The sequence below is a fragment of the Archocentrus centrarchus genome, chromosome 14, assembly GCF_007364275.1.
Source record: "Archocentrus centrarchus isolate MPI-CPG fArcCen1 chromosome 14, fArcCen1, whole genome shotgun sequence".
Taxonomy (NCBI): Eukaryota; Metazoa; Chordata; class Actinopteri; order Cichliformes; family Cichlidae; genus Archocentrus; species Archocentrus centrarchus.
This window is the reverse complement of record NC_044359.1, coordinates 3,505,630-3,528,197: the sequence shown is the minus strand read 5'-3', so window position 1 is coordinate 3,528,197 and position 22,568 is coordinate 3,505,630. Positions and strand designations below refer to the sequence as shown.

The 22,568-nt window shown below is 44.1% G+C and overlaps 2 protein-coding genes across 4 annotated transcripts in view; both read right to left on the bottom strand.

The window, feature by feature from the left end:
- Positions 1-3,773, bottom strand: part of LOC115791606 (guanylyl cyclase-activating protein 1-like) — a 73,965-nt gene extending 70,192 nt beyond the window's left edge. The window contains exons 1-3 of one of the 2 annotated variants that reach the window (XM_030745739.1): positions 3,224-3,773; positions 900-1,049; positions 192-279 (exon numbers count right to left, since the gene is read on the bottom strand). In XM_030745739.1, coding sequence (XP_030601599.1) covers positions 192-279; positions 900-1,049; positions 3,224-3,418 — 433 coding nt within the window. In that variant the 5' untranslated portion in view covers positions 3,419-3,773. Of the gene's footprint in view, positions 1-191; positions 280-899; positions 1,050-3,196 lie in introns of both variants that reach the window. The other variant, XM_030745738.1, reaches the window with a different exon arrangement.
- Positions 3,774-10,847: 7,074 nt separating this feature from the next.
- On the bottom strand, positions 10,848-20,678 carry LOC115791603 (capZ-interacting protein-like). 2 transcript variants are annotated; one of them, XM_030745732.1, is made up of 7 exons: positions 20,619-20,678; positions 16,590-16,679; positions 13,255-13,323; positions 12,348-12,416; positions 12,023-12,268; positions 11,502-11,915; positions 10,848-11,395 (listed from the first exon to the last, which is right to left on the bottom strand). In XM_030745732.1, exons 1-7 carry the CDS (start codon positions 20,622-20,624, stop codon positions 11,372-11,374), a joined length of 918 nt encoding a protein of 305 aa, XP_030601592.1. In that variant the 5' UTR covers positions 20,625-20,678; the 3' UTR covers positions 10,848-11,371. The 2 variants fall into 2 exon arrangements, with proteins under 2 accessions (XP_030601592.1, XP_030601593.1); XM_030745733.1 differs by having other exon boundaries at positions 12,023-12,229.
- Positions 20,679-22,568: the final 1,890 nt, after the last annotated feature.

The window sequence follows — 22,568 nt, the reverse complement described above, 5'->3', positions numbered from 1 at the left end:
GTTTATTTAGTGTATCGTTGGCTGACATTTGGCTTTGCGATGTCTAACTCTTGGCCCAGATTTGGCAGACAAACATGCAGTGTGGAATTACCTGTGGCCCAGAGTCCCGACAGGTGTGGTTGGATAAAGTATTACGCTGGATATGGACCACACAGAGTTTAGAGCCTGAGCCGGGCAGGACTTCTCCTTACCTTCTCCTTTCACGTCGATCTTCTCAAATATGAGCGAGACGATTTTCTCAGGGTCAATTTCTCTGTTCCGTGTGATGTCTTGGATGGCCTGCAGATGGAGACACCAAGGACAAGTAACAAAATCCAAGATCTCCAAGGTTTGTTGATGAGTTTCTGAATAATGAAGACGAGTCAGCGTTCAGTAAAATAATCTGTGACTGAGTGCAATGTCGTGTATTTGGGTGTAATTTCAGGCCCAACCTGTCACAGCAGATGACCCCCCCTCCCTGAGCCTGGTTCTGCTGGAGGTTTCTTCCTGTTAAAAGGAAGTTTTTCCTTCCCACCGTCACCAAGTGCTGCTCATTTTGACTGCTGGATTTTCTCTGTAATTATTTTAGGGTCTTTACCTACAGTTCCTTGAGATGTCTGCAGTTGTGATTTGGTGCTATATAAATAAAACTGAACTGAATTGAATTTGGAAATATTTTAGATGTCTAATGCATGATTTTTGGTTCGTTTTCACAGGTTTTCTTTAAAGACCTAAAGTATCTTCGGGACTGGCAGAGTATATAATCACTGGGTTGACCTTAAAAGTCACAGTGACACGATTTAAACCTTGATGTAACCTGCAGGTCTCTTTGGGATTAAGATGTCTTAAGATAGATCTGCTGAGAAGCCAGTATTAAAAAGCTCTGTGGACAGTCTGTGTGTTGATGATGAGTTTGTTACCGAGAAGATGGTCTCCAGCTCTTCCTTGTCGATCTTTCCGTTGCCGTCCTGGTCGAACAGTTTAAAGTACCACTTTAGTTTCTGGTTGATTTCTCCTTTTAGCATCAGGCTGATGGCTGCGATGTATTCCACAAAGTCGATGTAACCGTCCTGCAGACACAAACCAGGCGGTTACAAGTGCATCTCTGAGGGGGCGTTCAGGGAGATCATGTAAGATTCAGACATCAGTTTTAAAACTGAAGCTTCATCAGCTGTCGGCCACCCGGAGTCAGAGTCGCTCCGAGGTTTCAGCCAAAGCTCCTGATCAGCTGCTGCAAAGTGCTCAAAGGTGAAGATGCTTAAACTGAGCTGTGTTCATTAAATGAAACCAGATCTGAGGTTAACGTGAAATATTCCAATATGATGTTAAAAACAAAGGTTTTTTTGTATTTTTTACTCATGTAACGGTATTTTGTAAATGAATGTAAACGTTGAGTTGAGCATTAAACATTTTGCTTCTGCCTGTTTTGGTCTAACGTGTTTATGATTTTATGACGTCATCACGAATTTCTTTCACACTTTGTTTTGTTTGATTTGTTTCCATAAATGTTGATTCAGTGTAAATCAAAGCAGATCATTTACAGCTTCCACTTTACTGAAAATAAATGATAAACAATGCTGCTGTTTGAAAAGGAGGGGCTTACTGCTGAACCTCAGCTTCTGATTGGTCAGAGCGCAGGACATCAGTCCATCTTAGAGGAGCTCGGGCTCAGAGAAGCTGGAGGTGTTTCGGGATCTTGTTCCTTGTGTGGGGGAGTCTGAGCTTCCACCTGGTGGTGTTCAGGCCCTCAGACCTGATCCTGAACCGGAGGTCACTTCACAGGCTCAGGAACACGTCTGAGAACCGTCAGCAGTGAACGCATCACCGCATCCACACAGGAAGCTCTGCCTCCACCGCGCAAAGAGATGAAGCCCCCACACCTTCAGGTCATTTTACACCCACTCATCTCACTAACCTCCCACGCTGGCAGATCTGCCTCCAACTCTCCTGTTCCAAGTTTATTGAAATATATTTCATCCATTTAATCTAAACCATAATTTCAGTATTTATTAAAATGGATAATAGCTTCTGTTCTTCATATTTTACACAGCTTGTTTTAGTGAACTCTGAACCTGAAACATCAGTGACTGCAGAGCTGCTGCTGACCTGACCCCCCCCCTCCCACACACACACACACGCTTACTTTGGCCTCCTTTGGGGCCACCTGACACAACCCCCCACCTTTGGGGATGCACCTATTTCTACATGGTTTAGAGAGAAACTGACAACTTTACCCCATGTAAGCACACACACACACACACACACACACACACACACACACACACACACACACACACAGAGCCTGATTTTTAACTTTCGGGGTTTATAGGAAAAAGCTGTTAGAGTCTGTAAGTTCCTGCAGGGGGAGCTGTGCTAACGAAAAGCTCTGATCTGATGATGATGATGATGATGATGATGATGAAGATGATAACCAGCTGGGCAGCATTAGCTGATGACGCCACCTTAAATAAAAACCAACATGACTACATCCAAATGGTTCACGCTGGCGTTACCGTGGTTACATCCATGGCTGCAGCACAGCCCGATGTCTTGATCAAATTACTCTTTACAGTCAGCTTTATCAATGCAGATGGTTATTGATTACTGATTGAGCGTGTTCAGCAGTTACAAACTCAAATATTTTTGAGTTTTCTCTCATAAATATCCGAGCAGGAGTCTCTACTTTCACTTTGAATTTAAGACTTTAATCTGGGAAATTCTCAGGATTTTCTCGGACTCTTCCCTGGATCGGGAATTTTCTTGTATTATTTATTTATTTGCTTGTTGTGTGTATTGTATTGTTATATTGTAATATAACCTATTATATTTGTGACTGACTAAATGAATCCAAATATTATTGTGAGTTTTGTTCAGAAATAATTCCATAAAGATATTTTGGTAGCATCCACAGAGCTCTCAGTGCTTTAAAATCAGGTTTACTTTGACTGGTTCCTGCGTCCTGCCCCCCTAACAGGAAATACTGGATAACTTGATGTTTTTATAGCTGATAAAAAACAGATTCGTATCTTAAAATCATAATTTTTCCTATTTTCCCTTTCAACAGAGATCAAACTGTGCAGAGTGTCCTCAGAAATACTCCCTCACCTTCATCTGGTGACCCCTTGAAAGGGCCCGAGCCCCATGTTGAGAATCCTTCTGTATTTTTGACATTTGCTGTCAGACTCTGTGGAAGCAGAGCCAGACTTTAAAGACAGACCTGCATGTTTGAGCGTGTGGAACGCACCCCGTCCATGTCGAAGGTGAAGAAGACCTGGTCCACGTAGCGGTTGGCGTCCTCGTTCATGCCCTTCAGGTTCAGAATGGCCTTCAGCTCGAATAGCGTGATGAGGCCCGACGGAGACTCCTTCATGAACTTGTTGTACCAGCGGTGCATGTCCTCTGCCAGGATGTCGTCCAGGCTCGAGCCGTGGTTCCCCATGGCTGTGCTCCCAGGAGACCAAAGACTGATCCACTGCCGATCCACCCCTCAGAGCTCCTCAAAGGGGTCTGCAGTCCTTCTCCTCAGGACAGGAAACCGCACAGAAGACGATCGGGCTGCAGCTGCAGGAGGCTCGAGATGGCCCTCATCCAGGCTGCCGTGACTCTGCAGGCACAGAGTGAACCTCAGGACTCTGTAACCCTCTTAGGTCCAGGAGGAGGAATCAAAGAAGCACTGAAAATAACTTCCTAATTAGATCAGGTCGTTCTTTGCGGGGCTGTGCCACCTGAGGCCAATCCAGGACAGCGTCCCTGCAGAGTTCAGGCGAGGAGGGCGGGCCGGCCCTGGAAGAAGAACCGTTATGTAACGGGCTCACCTGGCCGGACAAGGTCACACAGAGAGTTTTCGCAGGGTGACGCCCACACAGGCCGATTCCCACCACCCAGCTGAGTTCAGCCTTTCTTCAGGTGACAAAATAAAGAAGAAGAAAAATATCCAGAACAGGAGCAGGTGGAAGGACTAAAAACAACCCGCTGCCTCCTCAGTGCAGAGCTCCAGTTTCAACCATCACACCAATAAAACTTCACTTTCCCTCTGCTCTCCATCAGCAGCTGCTCTGCTGCTGAGGACAAACATAGAAAACTCTGTTTTTTATAGTGAAATTTGCTCCTTCAGGCAAAACAAGTGCTAAAGAGGCCGATAAATGCACCTCAGTCACCTGTAAATGAGGCTCTGTGTGCAAGTCTCTACTTTCACTTTGAATTTAAGACTTTAATCTGGGAAATTCTCAGGATTTTCTCGGACTCTTCCCTGGATCTGTCACACATGTGAGAAGAAAACATTCAAAGTTCCAGCATCGGCTCATTAAATGCTCTTAATCAGCTGTTATCACCTGTATCGCAGGTAGGCCTCCACACGCTGCTCAGCTTGGTGGAATTTTTCTTTTCAGACCACGTTAGCATGTTTCAGGTTACAAAGAGATGTCACACTCACTCACTGACGTGCTGTAGGACAGGTAAAATACACATGTATGGCCTGTAGTCACTGAGAGCAGCGAACCCGCGCCGCCTGCACCCCAACGCAGCATATGTATGTGGTCGCCAGCTTCACCGCTAGGCCACCCGGGCGCCCCTAGAATTTATTTATTTGAACATCCAACACATTTAATCCCAACCAGCTCTTCCCTGTGATGGCCTCAGTATCTCTGACCTTCATCCTCATGGACAGCAGCTGTCCTCATCGATAACAGTCCCTGATGGGCTTAAAGCTGCTGGCACTGAACCAGTTAAACCATTTAAACTGGTAACAGCCACCAAAAGACGAGATTTGGCCCACTTAGCTGTCATATTAGCATAGCTAACTCTGTTTATTACACACTGAGGCTAAAATCTGATATTCAATAATGAACACATACCACTGCATTTCTAAACGTGCCTCTGAACAGCCCGCTTTCAGCTGTCAACTTAAATAAGTCACCTGTGACCCGACATTAACCTTAATTATTCCTCCCAGCGCCTGCAGCCAGAGGTCCTGCCACTCAGAGACTGTGCAGCTCTCTGATTGGATATTTCTTACAGCAAAGCCTTCTGGGACATGGAGTTCTGACTTTTCACTTGAAGCTTTTCAGGAGATGATCTGTGACCTTTGTGAATAAAGGGGTCATTGCTGTTACACACCCGTGACCTCCCAGCATGCCTCTTGGCTCCCGGCTTGAACTCTTCAGTTCCCACACCGGCGGCTGCTGTATTTCAGGCAGCATTGTGTGACTGGATCAGAGGATCGAGCAGATTATCCTGACTCTAATTTAAACTGCTCTGCTCCTCCCACTGCACCTCCGTCCAGGTCCTTCCAGGTAGAAGCAAACGTCAGAGGAACACTGGAGCCATGCCAGCTGTGGGAAATCCCCTCATCATCCCTGAGCTGTGGGAAGCACCGATTTACCTCCTGAGCCGGCCCGTTTGCTCCTCGGAGAGCCTGAGCAAACCTGCAGCTCCGTTTTCTCACTGAAAGGCCTCAAAAAGTCTTTATTACCTGAACAGCCTATCGAGTCACATAGGTGTTCACATCAGCGCCATCAGGTTGACGGGAGATTTCATTTTGAGCAACATGTCAGATGTTCCTGTTTGAGGTGCTGCTGGATGAGCTTAGTTTCCATCACATGACAAAAGTTTTCAAGTGTTTTCAACGTGCCCACTTTTTCAAACTGGCAGAAGATCAACTGCATCTTTATTATCAGAGGCTTTAATCACAAAATCTGAGCTGAAGCCACCGAAAAAGACTTCACAGCTTTGTTTGGCTACAAAGATAATGAAAAAGCTGCAGTCAATAATAATGATAATGATAATAATAATAATAATAATGCATTTTATTTGTGGGCGCCTTTCAAGACGCTCAAGGTCACTTTACAGAATAAAACAGTAACATGAGAACAATAAAAAAAATAAATCAAATACAAAATAAGCAGCAGTACGAGAATAATAAAAACAATTTGTTAAACCAAGTAAATTAAATTGCTGGTAACATCGTAATTAGATTCCGGATGCTTGTTCAAACAGGTGAGTTTTAGACGGGATTTAAAGAGGGATCGACTATTGATGCCCTTCGAGGACGGTGGGACTGAGTTTCTGTCGTGATCCTGGGCCGGTGGTCCTGCGTTTTGAGTTCTTTTAGTGATGTTCTGTTTTGTGGTATCTTCTGGTTGTGTTTCTTACAGTCTCTCAGTTTGTGGTAGTTTTGTATTGTTTTTGGTTTTTTTGTTAGTTAGAGGTTATTCTGATTTCCATGTGTTCCGTCTTCCTGTGTCTGTGCTCCTCTGTGTTCTTGTGTGTCTGTCTTCATTGTTTGTGTCTCAGGTGTCTTCCCTGTTCAGTTGTTTCCTGTCTTGTGTCAGTTCAGGTGTTGTTGGGTTCTGTTTAGTCATGTTTAGATTCCCTCTGTGTGCCGGTCTCCTTATGTGTCAAGTCTGCGTGTACCATGTTGGGTTACTTCCTGTTTTATTTTGACAGTTCTTTGTCCTGTGTGATTGTGTTTTGCTTTACCTCCCTGAGTCTCCTTAGTGTTATTCTGTTCACCTGTTTGTCCCAGCTGTTTCCACTCACCCCTCGTTTCCTCTGTGTATTTATTGTCTGGTTTTTCCCCTGCTCAGATGTCAGTCTTGTTGTCTTTGTGGCCGTGTTTCTGTTCCTGTGTTTCTCCCTGTGTTTGTATTCCTTTGGTTAGTGACGGTATAATGAGGCTCCGTGAATGTGTCGAATCTTTCTGGCCAACTGATTCACCAAAAGCCTGATCACACGAAGCCCCATTTAACAGCTCATTTAGGAGTGCTGACATCTGCTGGACATTTGATGTATAGCATCCTTGCTGTTCTGTTACATGTTGGCTGGGGGGATCTTTTAGCCTAATTATGCAATTTGGTCAAAATCTCCATTGGAATAAATAAAATAAAAATATGCTCAACAAGAATAGCTTAGAGAAAACTTATAGAGCTCTTCTTGTAAAAGCAAATATGTTTGATACATTAATGCACTGGGATCATTATTCTGATTGCAAAAACTGCCAGACATGACAGGCCCTAAAAAAAAAAAGAAAAAAATGGACCTGATTCAATTGGGGCCTCTTGGCCAGGTCATGTTTGTAAATGAGAACGAGTTTGACCTGGTAAAATAAAGGTTTTTTTAAAAATTGTAAGCCAAATTAAATAAATCTATGCTGATCGCGGTATATTAATAAAATATAAGATAAGATAAACTTTAATGATCCCACAATGGGGACATTTGCATTTTACAGGAGCTTAAGTACAGAGAAGGATGAAGTAAAATAAAATGAAATAAAATAGAAAACACTATATACAGAATTACACACACACACACACGTATACATCAAAACTGTATATAGTAGAGTATAGAGACAGTATATGGTGTGTTTGTGGATAAACAGTGCATTCTTTCTGGTATAACTTCCACAGCCCTAGAAAACACTCACAGAAGACTGAAGAAGCAGGAGTGCTGAAACTGAAGCTCTAATTTGTACAGGGGCTTCTGTAACAGTGGATCAGACTCGGATCACCCAGAACGCTTCCTCTGTTTCCCACAACTGGAATCACATAATGAAGCAGTCACGTGATTTCAGAAAATGGGGCCTCGTTTAGCTTTTGTCACGTGATTTTCTCAAAAACGATCCGGGCCTCGACACAGGCTTCGTTTGTACACCCCCCCCCTTTGCTCGGTACAGGCCTCGGGGCTTCGGTACAAGACGTATCATCACTACCTTTGGTTCCTCCCTGTTCAGGTTTCCTTTAGTTTTATTATTTTCTTTTGGTTTATGTAATGGTTTGTTTAGCCACAATAAAGGCTTGTTTTGTTTCACACCTCCACCTGCTCCTGCATCCTGCGTTTGGGTCCTCAATTCCTCCACAAGCCACGCGGCCTGTTTCCACACGCCGTGACAGCTGTGTAACCGAAGGCTCTGGACCCCACTGTAGAGAGATGGGAGGTGTGGAGAGAAGCTTAGACGGTGAGGACTGAAGTGGATGTGACGGAGTGTAAAAATGAATAGGAGCAGCGATATATGAGGGTGCAGGGGAATGAAGAAATTTGTAGGGAGCAGGAGAATCTTGTATTCAATACGATGGTTTATAGGGAGCCAGTGAAGTTCCTGAAGGATGGGGGTGATGTGCTGAGTGGAAGGGGTTCGGATAATGACGTGGTAAACAGGAGAGAAGTGAGAAATGAACAAGGATGGCGGGTGTTGAATTCAGTTCATCCGCACAGAGCAGCAGGTCAGCTGATCACAGCTGCACACAAAGATCTACTGGAGCTACAATAGAAATGATTCTCCACACTGAGCCACTACACCCGATCTCAGGCTTCCCCACCTGCTGACCCCCACTGTCAGCCCTGATTATACTCAGTTCTCTGCTCAGGTGATGAAGCAGAGTCGCCCTCTACAGTGTAGGTAACAGCAAACAGCTGCTCTTTACTCTCTCACTGCTTGTGTCTGAGTGCATTCATCAGAATTAATTAGTTTAGAATCATTTTTGTATTCTCATGTAATAATATTTTAATATTGTATTAATATAGCAGGAGGTTCAGTTAGTTCAGAGCCTTTTACTCGAGTACAGAAGTTGAATCAGTACTTCAACTTTGACCGTAGTATCAGTACTTCTGCTTAATTACACAATGTGTGTAGTTTCGTCCCCTCTGGTTTGCAGCTGTAGTGATATGATGGTGGAAAATGTGCAGGTATAAAATACATAATATAATAATACAGGTTGAATTATGTTGTGAAAAAAATCAGGGATCATTAGATACTCTTTATTTCTTTGAGCATTGCCAGATAATATAAAACAGCAGATCAACATTATTGTAGCAAAAATATTTCACTTCCTGAAGCACTGTGACGGCTCCGCCCCCCCGGCCTGCGTGTCCAGTTAAAGCCTCTGAGGTTCCTGGAAGATCAATTAAACCTAACGAGGCTTCAGGGTTTCCCTCAGAGCTGTGGAGTAGGGTTTAATCCCGGGACCCGGGATTCCCGGGAAATGCGATCAGAACCATTTCCCGTTTCCCGGGAAACGTTAAGACGGGAAACCGGGAAAAAAGTAAAAGAAAAGAAAAGAAACGAAAGCTTCAGAATGTTAAATTTAAGGAAACATTGAGAGAAGGTTTCGTTTAATGCGAAAAGCATTACTCTTCATCAGTGACGTGCGGTGAGGGTCGTGACTGGTGAGGCACTGACGTCATCACATCAGATTTACAAACATATAGCTTATTCACCATTTGATTGGCAACAGTTGTTTTGTTTAACATTAACATAGTCTGAAGCAAACCTTTTAGCTCCGGTGTTGGTCTTCCTTTAATTATTATCTCCTGCTTCGATTGAAAGTCCAGTTTAGAAAATTCTTTCAGTTGAGTTATGTAATCTTCCATGTTGAACATAAGGCCAAGCAACAGGAAAAACTAACTGGCCTTGCTAACTGTTTATGGTAGCTTGCCGCCGAGGAGTCGTAGAGTCCCTGGGATCACCAGCGCCCCCTACCATGAGGCACGAGAACTGCGTGCCTCACCTAGAGTCTCTTCGCAGCAGTTTCATGATCGCTCAACACAAGAATGCATTACACACACATACAGTTGTTAATGAAAAAAACAACAAAAAAAAACTGTGCATTATATACACCAGCTAAAATATAGAAATTTAGTTCATATAGTAAAAGTGTTAGAACATTTTAATTGCCACATGCAAAGGGAAAGTAATCCGGTCTCACTGCATAGCATGCCAGCACAGTTAGTAGTCATTGGCAATGACTATACTGAGCCGCACCACGGATTGCGCAATCCGTGGTGCGGCTCGCCGGGCTGGTGCCTCACCGTTCGTCTCTTAGTATTTGACCGGCAAATGCAAAAATTCAGCGATTTTGAAAAAACTAATCTAAAAATGGTGTAGTTAAATGGAAAAGAACTTTAAAATACAAATCACTGAATGAATATAACCATTTAATTTATTTTTTAATTTTATATTTCCACGATGACAGGTGAGGCCGTGCCTCACCTGCCTCCCCTGACTGCACGTCACTGCTCTTCATTTCAGGCACGTTCAGCCTCCGTTTAAGGCTTCAGCTTCATCTCAAGCGTTTTAATAGAGGTATTACACAGTTGTACTTTTTTCCTCTTTAATTTGTTGAAGGTATTTTGTATTATATAATTTTATATTATTATATATTGTTATATTGCATTATATAGCCTATAAAATATGCCTGCCCTGAACAATAAAGAAATATCTGTTTAACTTTGAGTGTTTCTTTTCCTCGTTTGCAGCCGCTTACTAACAATCATGAATTAGGATGCGGCCTAATGTGTGAAGACAGTATCATGAAATAGATTAATTTAACATATTTTGAGTTGAGTAAAATGTATATTTTTTAGGCTATAAGGATTGGCCAGTTGTTCAAAAGACGATTCACAACGAACCTACTTTAACCCTCAGACACGGCGTTATAAATTTGTTGTTGCCAGAATGGCAATGACCAAGTCGTAGTGCATTACTCAAGGCCCTGTGTTATGCCATATTATAGTGTAGTACGGTAGTTAACTTTTCAATGACTATTACAGCGTTCCACTGGTGGAGATATAGCGCAACAGATGTCGCCACGACAGCGTGGCTGAGCCTTTATCAATGCTGTGGAGATGAACGTATTGTTTTGCACCAGCAGTTGTAAAATATCTTGGTATAATTCCATGAACAATGCAGGAATAATTGTATTTGTTAAGGGAGCGTTGAGGAACGATACAACACCATAGCTCGATCACTCGAATGTCGAGATGTAGGTTTTATTGCATTAATCAAGCCAACGTTGCCCCCTACTGGGCATAACAGGACATAGCTGGAAAGCTACCTCTACAGTATCACAATAGGTTAAGCCCGACACAGGCTACAGAAGGCCTAATTAAAATAAAATTAAAAAAACCTTTTCCCAGGATTCCCGGGAAATGGCTCATCTTTTCCCAGGATTTGATTCATGTCATTTTCGGGGAAAATATTAAACCCTACTGTGGAGCTAGTTCAAGAAGAGCACTGGACCATGTTTAGATCAGGCACAGACACGGCTTTAAATACAGAATCACTCATCATCATCATCATCATCATCATCAAGGCTTTAAAGGCACCACACAGTAAGAAAAGAAAGGAGTCACATTATTCTCTTAAAAAGGATCAATGCAGTGTTGCGGTGTGGAAAGGAAAAAACGAAGGAGCTCAGCGGCTCGTCTGGCTGAAGGAAAGCTGTCGCATGATTGGCCGAATGTCTTCACCTGCTCACAGACTGCAGGCGGAGCCTCGGAGCTTCTAAATTTTGGTCTCCTGAGCGTCCGCAGGCCTTTCCAGCCAAGCTCTGCTGATACAGGGTTTCCATCCCAGCACTCCAGGGGCTCATCGTGGCGGCTCGGCCAAATGTCCGGCTCCTCATCGGGCTGAACTCGTCGCCTCCTGTGGGAGAAGTTTTTCAGCTTCAGTGACAAAGTTACACAAAGCAGCCTAACCTGCATGAATGTGTGATGTTTACCCTGCAGTCAAACAGGTAAGTTTACGTCACCTCTTTCTTTTCTTCTTCTCTGCTGTCTGTCTCTGCAGCCTCTTCGGCCGGATCTTGTTCCTGTGTTTCCGCTGAACTTGTCTCCTGGTCTTCCAGCTCCTTCGTTTCTGATGGTGATGATACCTCTTCCTCCTGTCCTCCCACCGACCCCTCCTCTCCCTCCTTCATATCACTGCTGCTCTTTGGCTCATCTTCTTCGTGGGATTCGTTTTTCTCGGGAGCCGTCGAAGCTCCTGTTTGATCCTCCTCCTTGAAAACCCCTCCGTTGCCCTCCTGCTCTCCGCCTGCTGTAGTTGTGTCCATCGGGGCGCTCAGCTGTGTGTCTGCTGCTTCTTTGGTCTCCACATCTCCACTGCTGGACGTCCTGTGGCGGCGGGATGGAGGCCGGCGCCGGATGGAGTGGCGAGCTCTACCCTGGAGGACATCCAAAGGGAGCAGAGACAAACTACAGTTAGTTATTTTAAACAGGTCACTGAATGCATCACATCAACACCTTGAAGTGACCTTTAACCCTGTCTGACCTTGTTGATGCTCGGCAGGACGGATCCCTCTGCTGCAATGGGAGGGTCTTCAAAGGAGGCGGGGCCTTCCTCTTTGGTCACAGGAGTGCAGGTGACCGGGCTGGTGGGGGTCACCGAGGATGAGGAGGTGGTTACAGAGGTAGTAGGTGGGGCGGAGCCAGGAGAGGGCAGGGGGAAGCCGGGAGGCAGCATCCTGATGCCAGGGCTCTTTATAGGGGGACCCGTGGGTGAGAGCGTGAGTTCAGCCTACAGAGTGCAAAGGTGATGTCAGAGTGCAGCTGACCACTTACACCAGCAGGGGGCAGCAGAAACTAGCTGGACTCACCTGGAGTTTCTCAATCAGACCAGAGTTCCTCTTGACTTTGACAGGTGAAGTGGGGCCACCTGCAGGAGGCTGACACACACACACACACACACTATCATGTATCATGTGAATTTTGTACATATGGCGGTTCAGAGGAGATTTAAAGGAGGATGCTATCAAACATTCATGAAGTGGAGCAGATGTTCTCCACCTTTGCTGTTATTTGGGGAGGAGGAAGAGGAGGAGCTTCTGCTCTGTAGTAGAAGACTTTTAAAAAGGGCTTTTTAATCACAAACTGTGGATTTTGCAACTTGATCTCTTTAGATAATATATCCCATCATGCTCTTGGTGTGTTCCTCCCACTCGGCTGAGGAAGAGTTGTGGCCTCGGAGATCCAGGAGCTCAGGATCTTTTTTGTGTGTAATGGAAAGGTGGAGAATAAGGAGGATTGGTGGGTTGGTGCTGCTCTTGATTTACAGATCCTGCGCTCACCTGTGACCACGAGCTGCAGGCAGTCACGGAAAGAATGTGATCGAGGGTACGAGCAGCAGAAATTAGGTTCCTCTGAAGGGTGTCAGTGCCACGTGGAGCCAGGATGGAGGATTATTGGCTCAAACCTCACAAAGGTCGAAGTGTGAGAAGATCGTTTCTAAAGAAAATTCTGTTGAGGCAAAATCTGTTTCTGCTCCCTCTGCAGAGATATTAGTTTGATCTGTTTCAGTGATTCTAACTGTTTTCTGCAGATTTCATTTTTGCTGTTTTCACTTTTTGTTTTAATTGAATTGAACCTTCACAGGTTACCCCTGCTGTGTGCACTCATGCCCCCATTACCATCAGGTGGTTTCAGTGATCTGTGCTATCTGTCCAGCTTCATTGTTTTTTTCCCCTAACTTTTCATCACAGTTTGCTTATTTTTCCTCTGTCTCACCTCCTGCTCGGGTCCCGGTGGTTTGGAGAGCTGTAGGGTGCGAGGTGGTCGTCGTCGCACCGGCTTTTCCTGGTAAACAACCAAAACTGCAGTTAATAAAATGAGCATTACTCCTAGTATGGACAGCTGTAGACTGTCATCAGAGAGCAGCTGTTACAAAAGGTTGACGGTTTGATTCCCTGAATCAATGATTTTATTACCATATGTGAGGACATGAGCCACAGAGACTCACAGTCTGCACCGAGGATCTTTTTTTGTCTGTAGTTGTTGCTCTCAGGTTGGAGCTGTTGTAGCAGGACGGGCCTACGCGCTGCTGTGTGCTGGTTAATTTCCTGCTTCTAAATTCAGATCAAACTGAAGTTCTTGTTCTCGGCCCCACAAATCTTAGAAACATGGTGTCAAACCAGATACTTACTCTGGATGGCATTACTTTGGCCTCCAGTAACACTGTGAGAAATCTTGGAGTCATTTTTGACCAGGATATGTCCTTCAATGCACATATTAAACAAATATGTAGGACCACTTTTTTGCATTTATGTAATATTTCTAAAATTAGAAACATCCTTTCTCAGAGTGATGCTGAAAAGCTAATTCATGCATTTCTTACTTCTAGGCTGGACTATTGTAATTCATTATTATCAGGCTGTCCTAAAAGCTCCCTGAAAAGCCTTCAGCTGATCCAAAATGCTGCAGCTAGAGTACTGACAGGGACTAGAAAGAGAGAGCAGATTTCTCCCATATTGGCTTCTCTTCATTGGCTCCCTGTTAAATCTAGAATAGAATTTAAAATCCTTCTCCTCACATACAAGGTCTTGAATAATCAGGCACCATCTTATCTCAAAGACCTCATAGTACCATATCACCCCAACAGAGCACTTCGCTCTCAGACTGCACTGTTTTTAAAAAGCATTGATATATTTTCATACACTTTAAGATGAGACAATATCGTTTATATCGATATAGTTGATGTTGCATTACAATCATACTTGTAGATAATGATACTGCCGATACCAGATCTTTATGCTTTAAAATCGATTCTCAAATCCAAGTATCGATACTTTCAATACTTCAGTCATTTGAGAGAAGGTATCTTATCAAGAACACGTTAGAAAGTATCTAAATTATTGAGATGTTGCCTAAATGAGACCGGGTTGATAGGAACTACTTTTTCTTCCACCTGGTAAGTGTGTAATGTCTAAGGACGTAATGCCCAAGCACAGCGTGCTGCTCACTCACTCAGACATAGACACAATGGCAAAATGTGAAAGAAGTCACGTGTGGAGCTATTTAAGCTCCACAAATAGCCAAGCTGTGATCTGTGATGTTTGTGGGAAAACAGAAGTTTTGGTAACACAACAAACCTCATTAAACACCTCAGAATACACCACAATACTGAATACGAGGCATACATGATGACACGAGCCGAGGAGGAGAGCCAACCGTCAGGTGCTGCTGTTAGGGCAGGATAGATGGAGTCCTTTGGTGTTGGAGGCAGGAGTTATCCAGGTACAGGGAGAGGAAATGTGGAATTTTATGGGGCTATAAGCACAGTCGCTGTTTGAGTTGGACAGATTAATTAAGATAGAATAAGTAATTAAATAAACACATGCTTCAACACATGATTTCAGCTTGGAGTAATATTTGTATCATACCTATGTGAGATAATCTCACAGAGGTAAAAATAAAAGCCAACATTTATTAATTAAGCTTTCCTAAAGTGTAAGCTAACTGAAAGTGGTTTAATAGGTGTCATTAAATAATGAGGAGCAATTGTGACTATGCTATGGTGAAATATAAAAAAATATATACTAGAAAAGATGAAAAAAATTTTTTTTTTCAATGAAATATATCCCATATTATTATCAATGTACTTTATGTTAATTGTTAGATGATCATTTTAAAATATAAGTATATTGACAAACATGCAATTATTTTGGCATTTATTTATTAAAGTGTTTTACTGGCAATGTTAATTGGAGTCACCCAGTGTTATAACATCAAGTGTTTGTATTCCGGTCTTGTAGGCTGTTCGGATCGGTATCGCCATACCAGCTTAAATTTTACTCACTGTCTGTGGTATCGAACATCACTACTTGTAGATCCACCAGTTCACCTTTCTCTTGTCCCAGTTTGTCTGCACAGCTTCACACTGCCCCGCCTCTCTCTGCACCACTTCATGCGTCACTCATGCAGGAAGTGACAGCATGGCAGAGTTGCCACCTTAGTGGCTTTGTCGTTAGCTTTAGCAGCTTTTCAAATGCCGCCAGTGACTTTTTTTTTTTTTTTCCCTCAAAAAAAGTAACTACCGACAAATTTAGCTACTTTTTCCAGTGATGTCTGCAACTTTTGGGATTTTGGAAACCTGAAATCCTCCACTGTCACCGTGTTTTGTGTACATACCGTCTTCGTACTGCGTTTGTACGCTTTGGCATCGCCCGGACACCCAGGAGTACCTGGCTGTTGGTTTGTACCGTAAGTCATGTGACCTTAATAGTAGAAGTGGGTCTTTTTCGTGTGTTTGTGATGCAGCCATATGTGCTACTTTTCCACCGCCGAGGTGCCGGTGCTCGTGCCGGTGCTGGTGTCGGTTTCAATGAACCAGTATGTGTAGACACTGCACTGAGCGGGTGGGCCTGTTGCTGTGATAGTCAGCACATATATTCAGTCTGTTTACATGTTTTATTTGCACAGAATACTAGACGTACAGGAGTACACACAGGAGGAAGTACTTTGGTGAAGTCTGCTTCGCTGCAGACTGGCTTTTTAAATTATCAGTCAGCCTTTTGCTGTTTTTGTTCTGTATCTTTTCTGTTTACATTTTAATAGCACAGCTGTGAGTCTGTTGTTATGGAGGAAAAAACATTAATTTATTTAAGGAGCATTTTTTAAAAATATACCAATAGTTTATTTTTGAGCAGTTTCTCATGTACAGCTACAGCTGAATAAAAGTGTCTGTGTGACGTTTGGGACACGTAGCTTTGACTCAGAAGTGCCTTTTTGTTTATACCTTTGGGAAGAAAACACATCGAGATATATATCGTATATCGCCATTCAGCCCAGCCCTAGGTCCTACTGTAGGACACTTCAGAGTAGAATGGGAGGCAGATCCTTCAGCTTTCAGGCCCTGAACCACCACTTAGTTATGCTGCTATAGTCCTAGGCTGCTGGGGGGGGGGTCCCATGATGCACTGTTTCTTTTCATTCACCTCATTTTTTGTTTCGTTTTGACTGTTGGGTTTTCTCTGTATTATTGTAGGGTCTTTACCCACAATACAAAGCGCCTTGAGGTGACTGTTGTGATTTGATATAAAGTTGAATTGAGTTGTTGCACTAACCGCTTCATTCCCAGCAGAACTTTGTGGCGGAGCTGCACCTTTGAATCTTCTGGCGAGTTCAGCCACAGAGCGATGTGATGAAGCCTCCTCCTGAGGACACAAAGAGAAGAGACCAGGTGAATGTGCAGGTGAACCCAGTGATGCTGCGTTCAGCATCTCCCTGCAGTCACTCCTACAACACTTGTTAGTCTGCTTCTCAGATTACAGCACATTACTAATAACACAACCAAGTAAAATTGAATAAATGGTCCATCACTACTTTTTAATTTTTTCAAAAAGAGATTTTTATAAAACAGACTGAGCATTAATATAACAAAAGTTATATTAAAAGGTTCAATCAGGAACAGGCAGCTATGATTTTTCTGAAATTTGAAACAAAAATAAAGCACATTGAATGTCAGAGTGAGAAACCCGGCGTCTGCAGGTTCTCTAATTGTTTGGCTTCATTTGTTACTGAGTAAACTTTAAACTCTCACTCTTGAAGGTAGATTTAAAATAGAGCAAATATAATTTGTGGGTATCTTTCTGAGCTGCAGAGTGCTTCCTGTGTGGTGGCGTGCTGGCAGCGCTGTGACCACGTTAGGATGGAGCTGCTCCTTCGCTGTGAGGCAGCACGGCGACCCGCCTCACCTGTCTGAGACCTGCGTCGTCTGCCAGCACGCCGAGCGAGCGCGGGAAGACGTTTCAGGCTGTTTGTGTTTAACCTCGCTGCGATCAGGCCCCAAACTGACTGCTGCTCTAACCCTCCTGTCTCTTTGGTCATTTCTTTTGAATCACTTTATTGTGACATAAGTTGTGTTGAAACGGGCCAAAGTTTAACTTCCAGCAGACTGAGCCGCCATGGCTTCGTTTCCAAACAGCAGGAAGTTGAAGCTGAGACGTCTCTTTGAAATTCGTACCAGCTTTTAGAGTCGAATTAACAAAGCAAAGCAAAAAAGGTCCTGAACAAACGCACGAGGCTCCACCAGGCTCGTGCGGCCGGCTTTCACTTCTTCTTTTAGGGGAATTTGGCTCCGTCGCTCCTTGTGGTTTGGGGAAGTTCCCGGGTTTTCTCTGAGGTCTGTCTGCAGGTTTCTGATGTTTAACCTCCTGCTGTGGCTCCTCACTTCATCTGCTGTTGTTATAAAGGTGTGTTCAGGAACATAATAAAACATTTGAAATGCTGAAATTAGCTCCAATATCTCAAATAGTCAAATTTGCTACTGATGGCACCGCCCTGTGCTGAGAAGCTGGGATAATATTGGATAATATTCATAGCTGGTATAAAAAAAAGTCACTGTAGGTTTGAGGCTCTGGATTTTAAAGTGTGCATGTTTTGGTAAACTGTCCAGTCTGAGGATTATTTTTATTTTAAATGCATCTTCAGCATGTTTTCAGCCTTTCTGAGCTGAGCTCAGTCCAAACCTCTGGATCAGCCTCTGGGATATTCTCCTGCAACCTTTTCCATTGATTTTTTATTTATTTTTATTTATTTTTTTGTTTGTTTGCCCCCCCAAAGTACTCCAGTTTTCCTCTTTGTTCATACAGCTTTGAGGGATCTTCAGTATACTTCTGTAGGTGCACGTGTTAATCTGTTACACAAAGCCTTAGTTAGCGTCTGTGTCTCATCACTGTACAGGAGGATGCTGCAGTCACAGCAGTCGGATGTTTCAGACCTGCTCAGCTTCACTGAATGACCTCTGATCTGTTTCCCTATCATTACTGTCAGCCTCTGGATAACATGAAATATATTTCCTATTGAGTTTAAGAGTCTGTGACAGCCCATGAACACAAACGTTTGTCGATTGTTTGCTGGGCTGTGAGACGAGGCTGTTGATGGTTTCATGTTTCTGAGTTAGGAAACGCTCCCGTGATTCCTCAGCTCCGAGGAATTTTAAAAGCTTTAAAAATAAATCCCATCTGAACACAGAGAAACAGCCCTCTCTGCAAGGATCGGACAGATAATACTCCACAAAACGTCACGCCCGCACAGCTGAGCTCTCAAACAGCACGTTTACAGAATCGTTCCCGGAGTAAAGACCGAAAACGTCCTCACAAAGGTCTAAACACACACACGGGTCCCAAAGAGACACACATTCAGGAACACACACACAGCTGTTGACGTGTGGTTGATCCGGCTGCAGTTGAAGGTCTCACATTGCTGACATTCAACAGATAATGAAATCACATCACCTCGAGGACACACACACACACACACACACACACACACACACACACACACACACACACACACACACACACACACCCTCAGTGCTCATTGTTTCCACAGCGTGTTTGATAAACTGAAGGTAGAAAGTGATGGAAAAAAAACAAAAACCGTTGTTAAACCACTTCCGTTTTCTGTGTGTGTGTGCAGCTATCCCTGTGGGGCCCGGTGTGAGTTATTGAACTGGACCTTCAGGTGAAGGTCTTACAGCTTCGGCTCTGAGTGCATCCACCGTGATGTCACCTGCAGGTTCCCTCATTTTCAGGCCTCAGTGGTAGCTTTTCTGTGGCTGTTTTTTTTTTTTGGGGGGGGGGGGGGGGGGGGGGTTGGAGCAGGAAGTGACCATATTTAGATGAGAGGGTGGAGCACTGAGCTATCAGTGGATTTACTCACTGTGGAGCCTCAAGTGGACATTAGAGGAACTGCAGCTTTTCTCAGCTAATAAAACAGTCTTGGTTTATGAACAAAATTCAAGTTTTTTCATGTTTTCAAACAAACAAAAGAAACTCTTAAGCTGTGACATCAGGTAACAGGACAGACACAAACAGCAGCCATGCAGTCAGCTGATGTAACTGTTGAATAATTAAATAATTACAGATCTCATTTGTTCCTGAGGTTATAACAGAAAACACATACAGCATGTAAATGTGGAGCAGCTTGTAGAGTTTGTGTTGACTCAGAGAAACAAAGTGAGTTCCAGCTGGGATGGAGGGAGTACTCTGGAGAACACAGCAGAGCGCTCTGATACCTTTTAAAGAGATGCTGTTGCTACCTGCCATAAGCTGCACTTCCTCTGACGTCCAGCAGAGGCTCCACTGTGAGTCAGTCCCCAGAGACTTGCATGTTAAAACTTTACAGCAGATAGCGCTAATTTCCCCCTTCATAACACCTGTTTGAAATGGATTAAGGATTAAAGTTTGCATTATTAGGGGCGTGGCCTCAGTGGCTGACAGCTGGATGGTGACACAGGCGGCTGTAGCTGCTAGCTGTCTGCTAGGCTTCACCTCAGCTAACTGGAGTCCCTGAACTGGACCATGTTTGTGCTGCTGGAGCCTTTTGGAGCATTTTTAATGCAGTTCACCAATAATATGGCTGCTGTGGCTTCAACAGACCCTTCAAGAAGGCGGAGCTCTAGTTTTGGTTAGCACTCCACCCTCTCATCCAAATATGGTCACTTCCTGCTCCAAAACAACAACATGGTGGCAGTTGAAATGTTTTTAAATACAACGTGTGGTAAAAACCCTGCAGCTATATTTGGACCACGTGCAGGTGAAGCCCAGTGATGGTGTGACTGTGTCAATAATCCAGGAAGGCCTGAATCATATCCTGTAAGGGCAGCGCTGGCTGGAGTTTGCTCTTAACTGATAATAACTATTTTTAAAACTAAGATGACCCCAGCAGCTGAGACGGCCTCCGGACTTACAGAGACTGGAGAGTTTAAAATCCAGCGCTGGTTTCTTTGAGATCTACAGTCAAATATGAGAGTGGGTGAAGCCTCCCACGATTCAAACAGCTGTGATAAAGGGGCTGAATGACCTGACGACACCGTGTTGATCAAATCTGATGCACGGTTTGCACGCGCCCACTAACCCTCCACCAAATCTGACCTGAGGGTTTATTACTGCAGCAATCTGTGAAGCCAAAACGAGCAGAAATATTCGGACGCCACGTTCAGAGTCTGCTGAGAGTGATGGCGAAACTGCAGCAGTTCCCTTTAAAACGTTCTTTCTTCAGCCTTTAAACTCCACAAACATGAACACACACACAGACACACACACGTGTAAACTGAGCAGCAGCCGAAAGCAAAGTTTGAGAAGTTTTACCTCCATCCTGCTCGTCGTGTCCCAGCCGCCTCGCTGCTGTCGAGTATGTGTGAAAGAGAGAGAGAGGCCTGCGGGTTAAATATAGAAGCAGAGTCACTGCAGGGGGAGAGAGAGAGCTCATGTTCTGTCACATGCTCATCACCTCGCTCTGTTTCTGATCGCTCTGCAGCTCTCATCAATTAAACCTCATTTTACTTTAATGCACTTCATCAGTCTGAGCAGCACAAACACCTGCAAGCTGCACACGTCTCACTGAAAGCTGTTTTCTTGTCTTTGCACACAAAGAACTCAACAACAGAGTCGCTACAAAACACGACACGTTTATCTGATCACATCATCTCAAAGGCCTTCCTGCACATTTTATTTCCTCTCTCAACATCACAGTTTCAGTTAATTTAATCAGTCTCTAAACATTAATCCCTGAATGTAGTTTTACCATTATTAAAACAGAGGACTTTATTGATTTGTTTATTTACCCTGAAATCTGACTATGGATGATCTCCTTGGCTCCTCCGACTCCTCCGGCTGTCTGATTGTTTAGACGTCTGTGAAGAAATGAGGCGCCTGCTCACCTGGTCTCAGTAAACTCCTCCCTCCTGAGTTTATGGTCTCAGTCGCTGCTTTCAGGTGTGATTCATTCAAACATGAAGTTTATTTTGGTCCTGTCAGAGGAGCAGGAAGCAGGGGGAGGGTTTAGGCCGGAGCTGCCTTGTGATGGACTGGTCAAACTGTACTGTATGAGCGTGCAGCATTTCTGGTGTATACCTCTGATCCTCCCCTCGATCATCACATCTTTTTCCAAGAGGGAAAAACTAGCCTGAAGCTTCACATCAGGCCTTCACGGGGTGACCAGATGTGACCTCATTAGGTCAGAGGGTTTAATTACATTAAAGGCTCCAACAGCACAAACACGGTCCAGAGGTCCAGTTCAGGGACTCCAGTGAGCTGAGGCGAAGCCTAGCAGACAGCTACACCTGTCAATCAGAGGCCACGCCCCTAATAATGCAAACTTTATTTAAACAGGTGAGTTATAGAAACATGGACAGGATTTTATTGGATGTTACTGATGAGCAGGTATCTGAGCGACGCTCCCGTCCTGCCTGTGGAGCCGCTCGAGGTCACAGCCAAACTTTTAATGTGAAACATTTTATTTCTGCTTCACTTTACATCATTTTTGCTATTTGACATAAAAAATGTGTCCCATTATTTCTTCCTACCACATCTTCCTAATCAAAGAAATGATCAACACCTGCTTTGACCCTGCAGAAAAGATGGGAGGTCAGCACAGTGAAGAGGAGAGACACAGCAGGGACACGGGGACAGCAGCAGGATGGACTTTGGTGTGGGCGGAGCTGTGACTGTGGAACTGGTGTTGGATGCAGAGGAGGAGCTGGACTCAGCACCAGTGGGACACAACAGGGGAAAAAGTGTCCTGGAGCCTCTGTGTGAGTCTGCTGTACACATGCTCGTAACATTCTGCTCGCTCTGCTTTTAGTTTTTGCTTTCTTTTGCACCGAGCTCATTTTTATTAAGAATAAATGGACTGCTACCTGAAGGAAAGGACCTGCTCTCCCCTCCTCACATGTGCACAAAGATCATGAACCAGATGTGACTCCTCATTTAACCTCTCAGGTCTGAACTGCAGTGAAAGCTTCTCTTCTTCAGCTCTCGTTTTGTCAAATTAAAGTCAGGCTGCAGGTTTTCATCAGACACTGATCAAAATATTAAATTTCGCAAATAATTTCAGCCTTTGTCTGAAAGCAAAAACATGCAGCCACATTCTGTGTGTGTGTGTGTGTGTGTGTGTGTGTCATGCTTCTGTTATCTTGCGTGTCTGCATAAACTGAGAGGAAGCTGCAGACGTCTCCTTGGCTCTGAGGGGAAGTTGAGCCACTGGAGCAGAAATTTCTCCTTTCGTTTCTTCTTTTGCGTTTCGTCACTTCTGCCCGA

Coding starts and splice junctions, on each gene's coding strand:
- LOC115791603 (XM_030745732.1), bottom strand. Junction 13,324..16,589: donor GTTCTGCTGGGAATGAAGCG/GTTAGTGCAACA, acceptor GTTGTTTACCAG/GAAAAGCCGGTGCGACGACG. Junction 11,916..12,022: donor TCCTGCCGAGCATCAACAAG/GTCAGACAGGGT, acceptor GATGTCCTCCAG/GGTAGAGCTCGCCACTCCAT.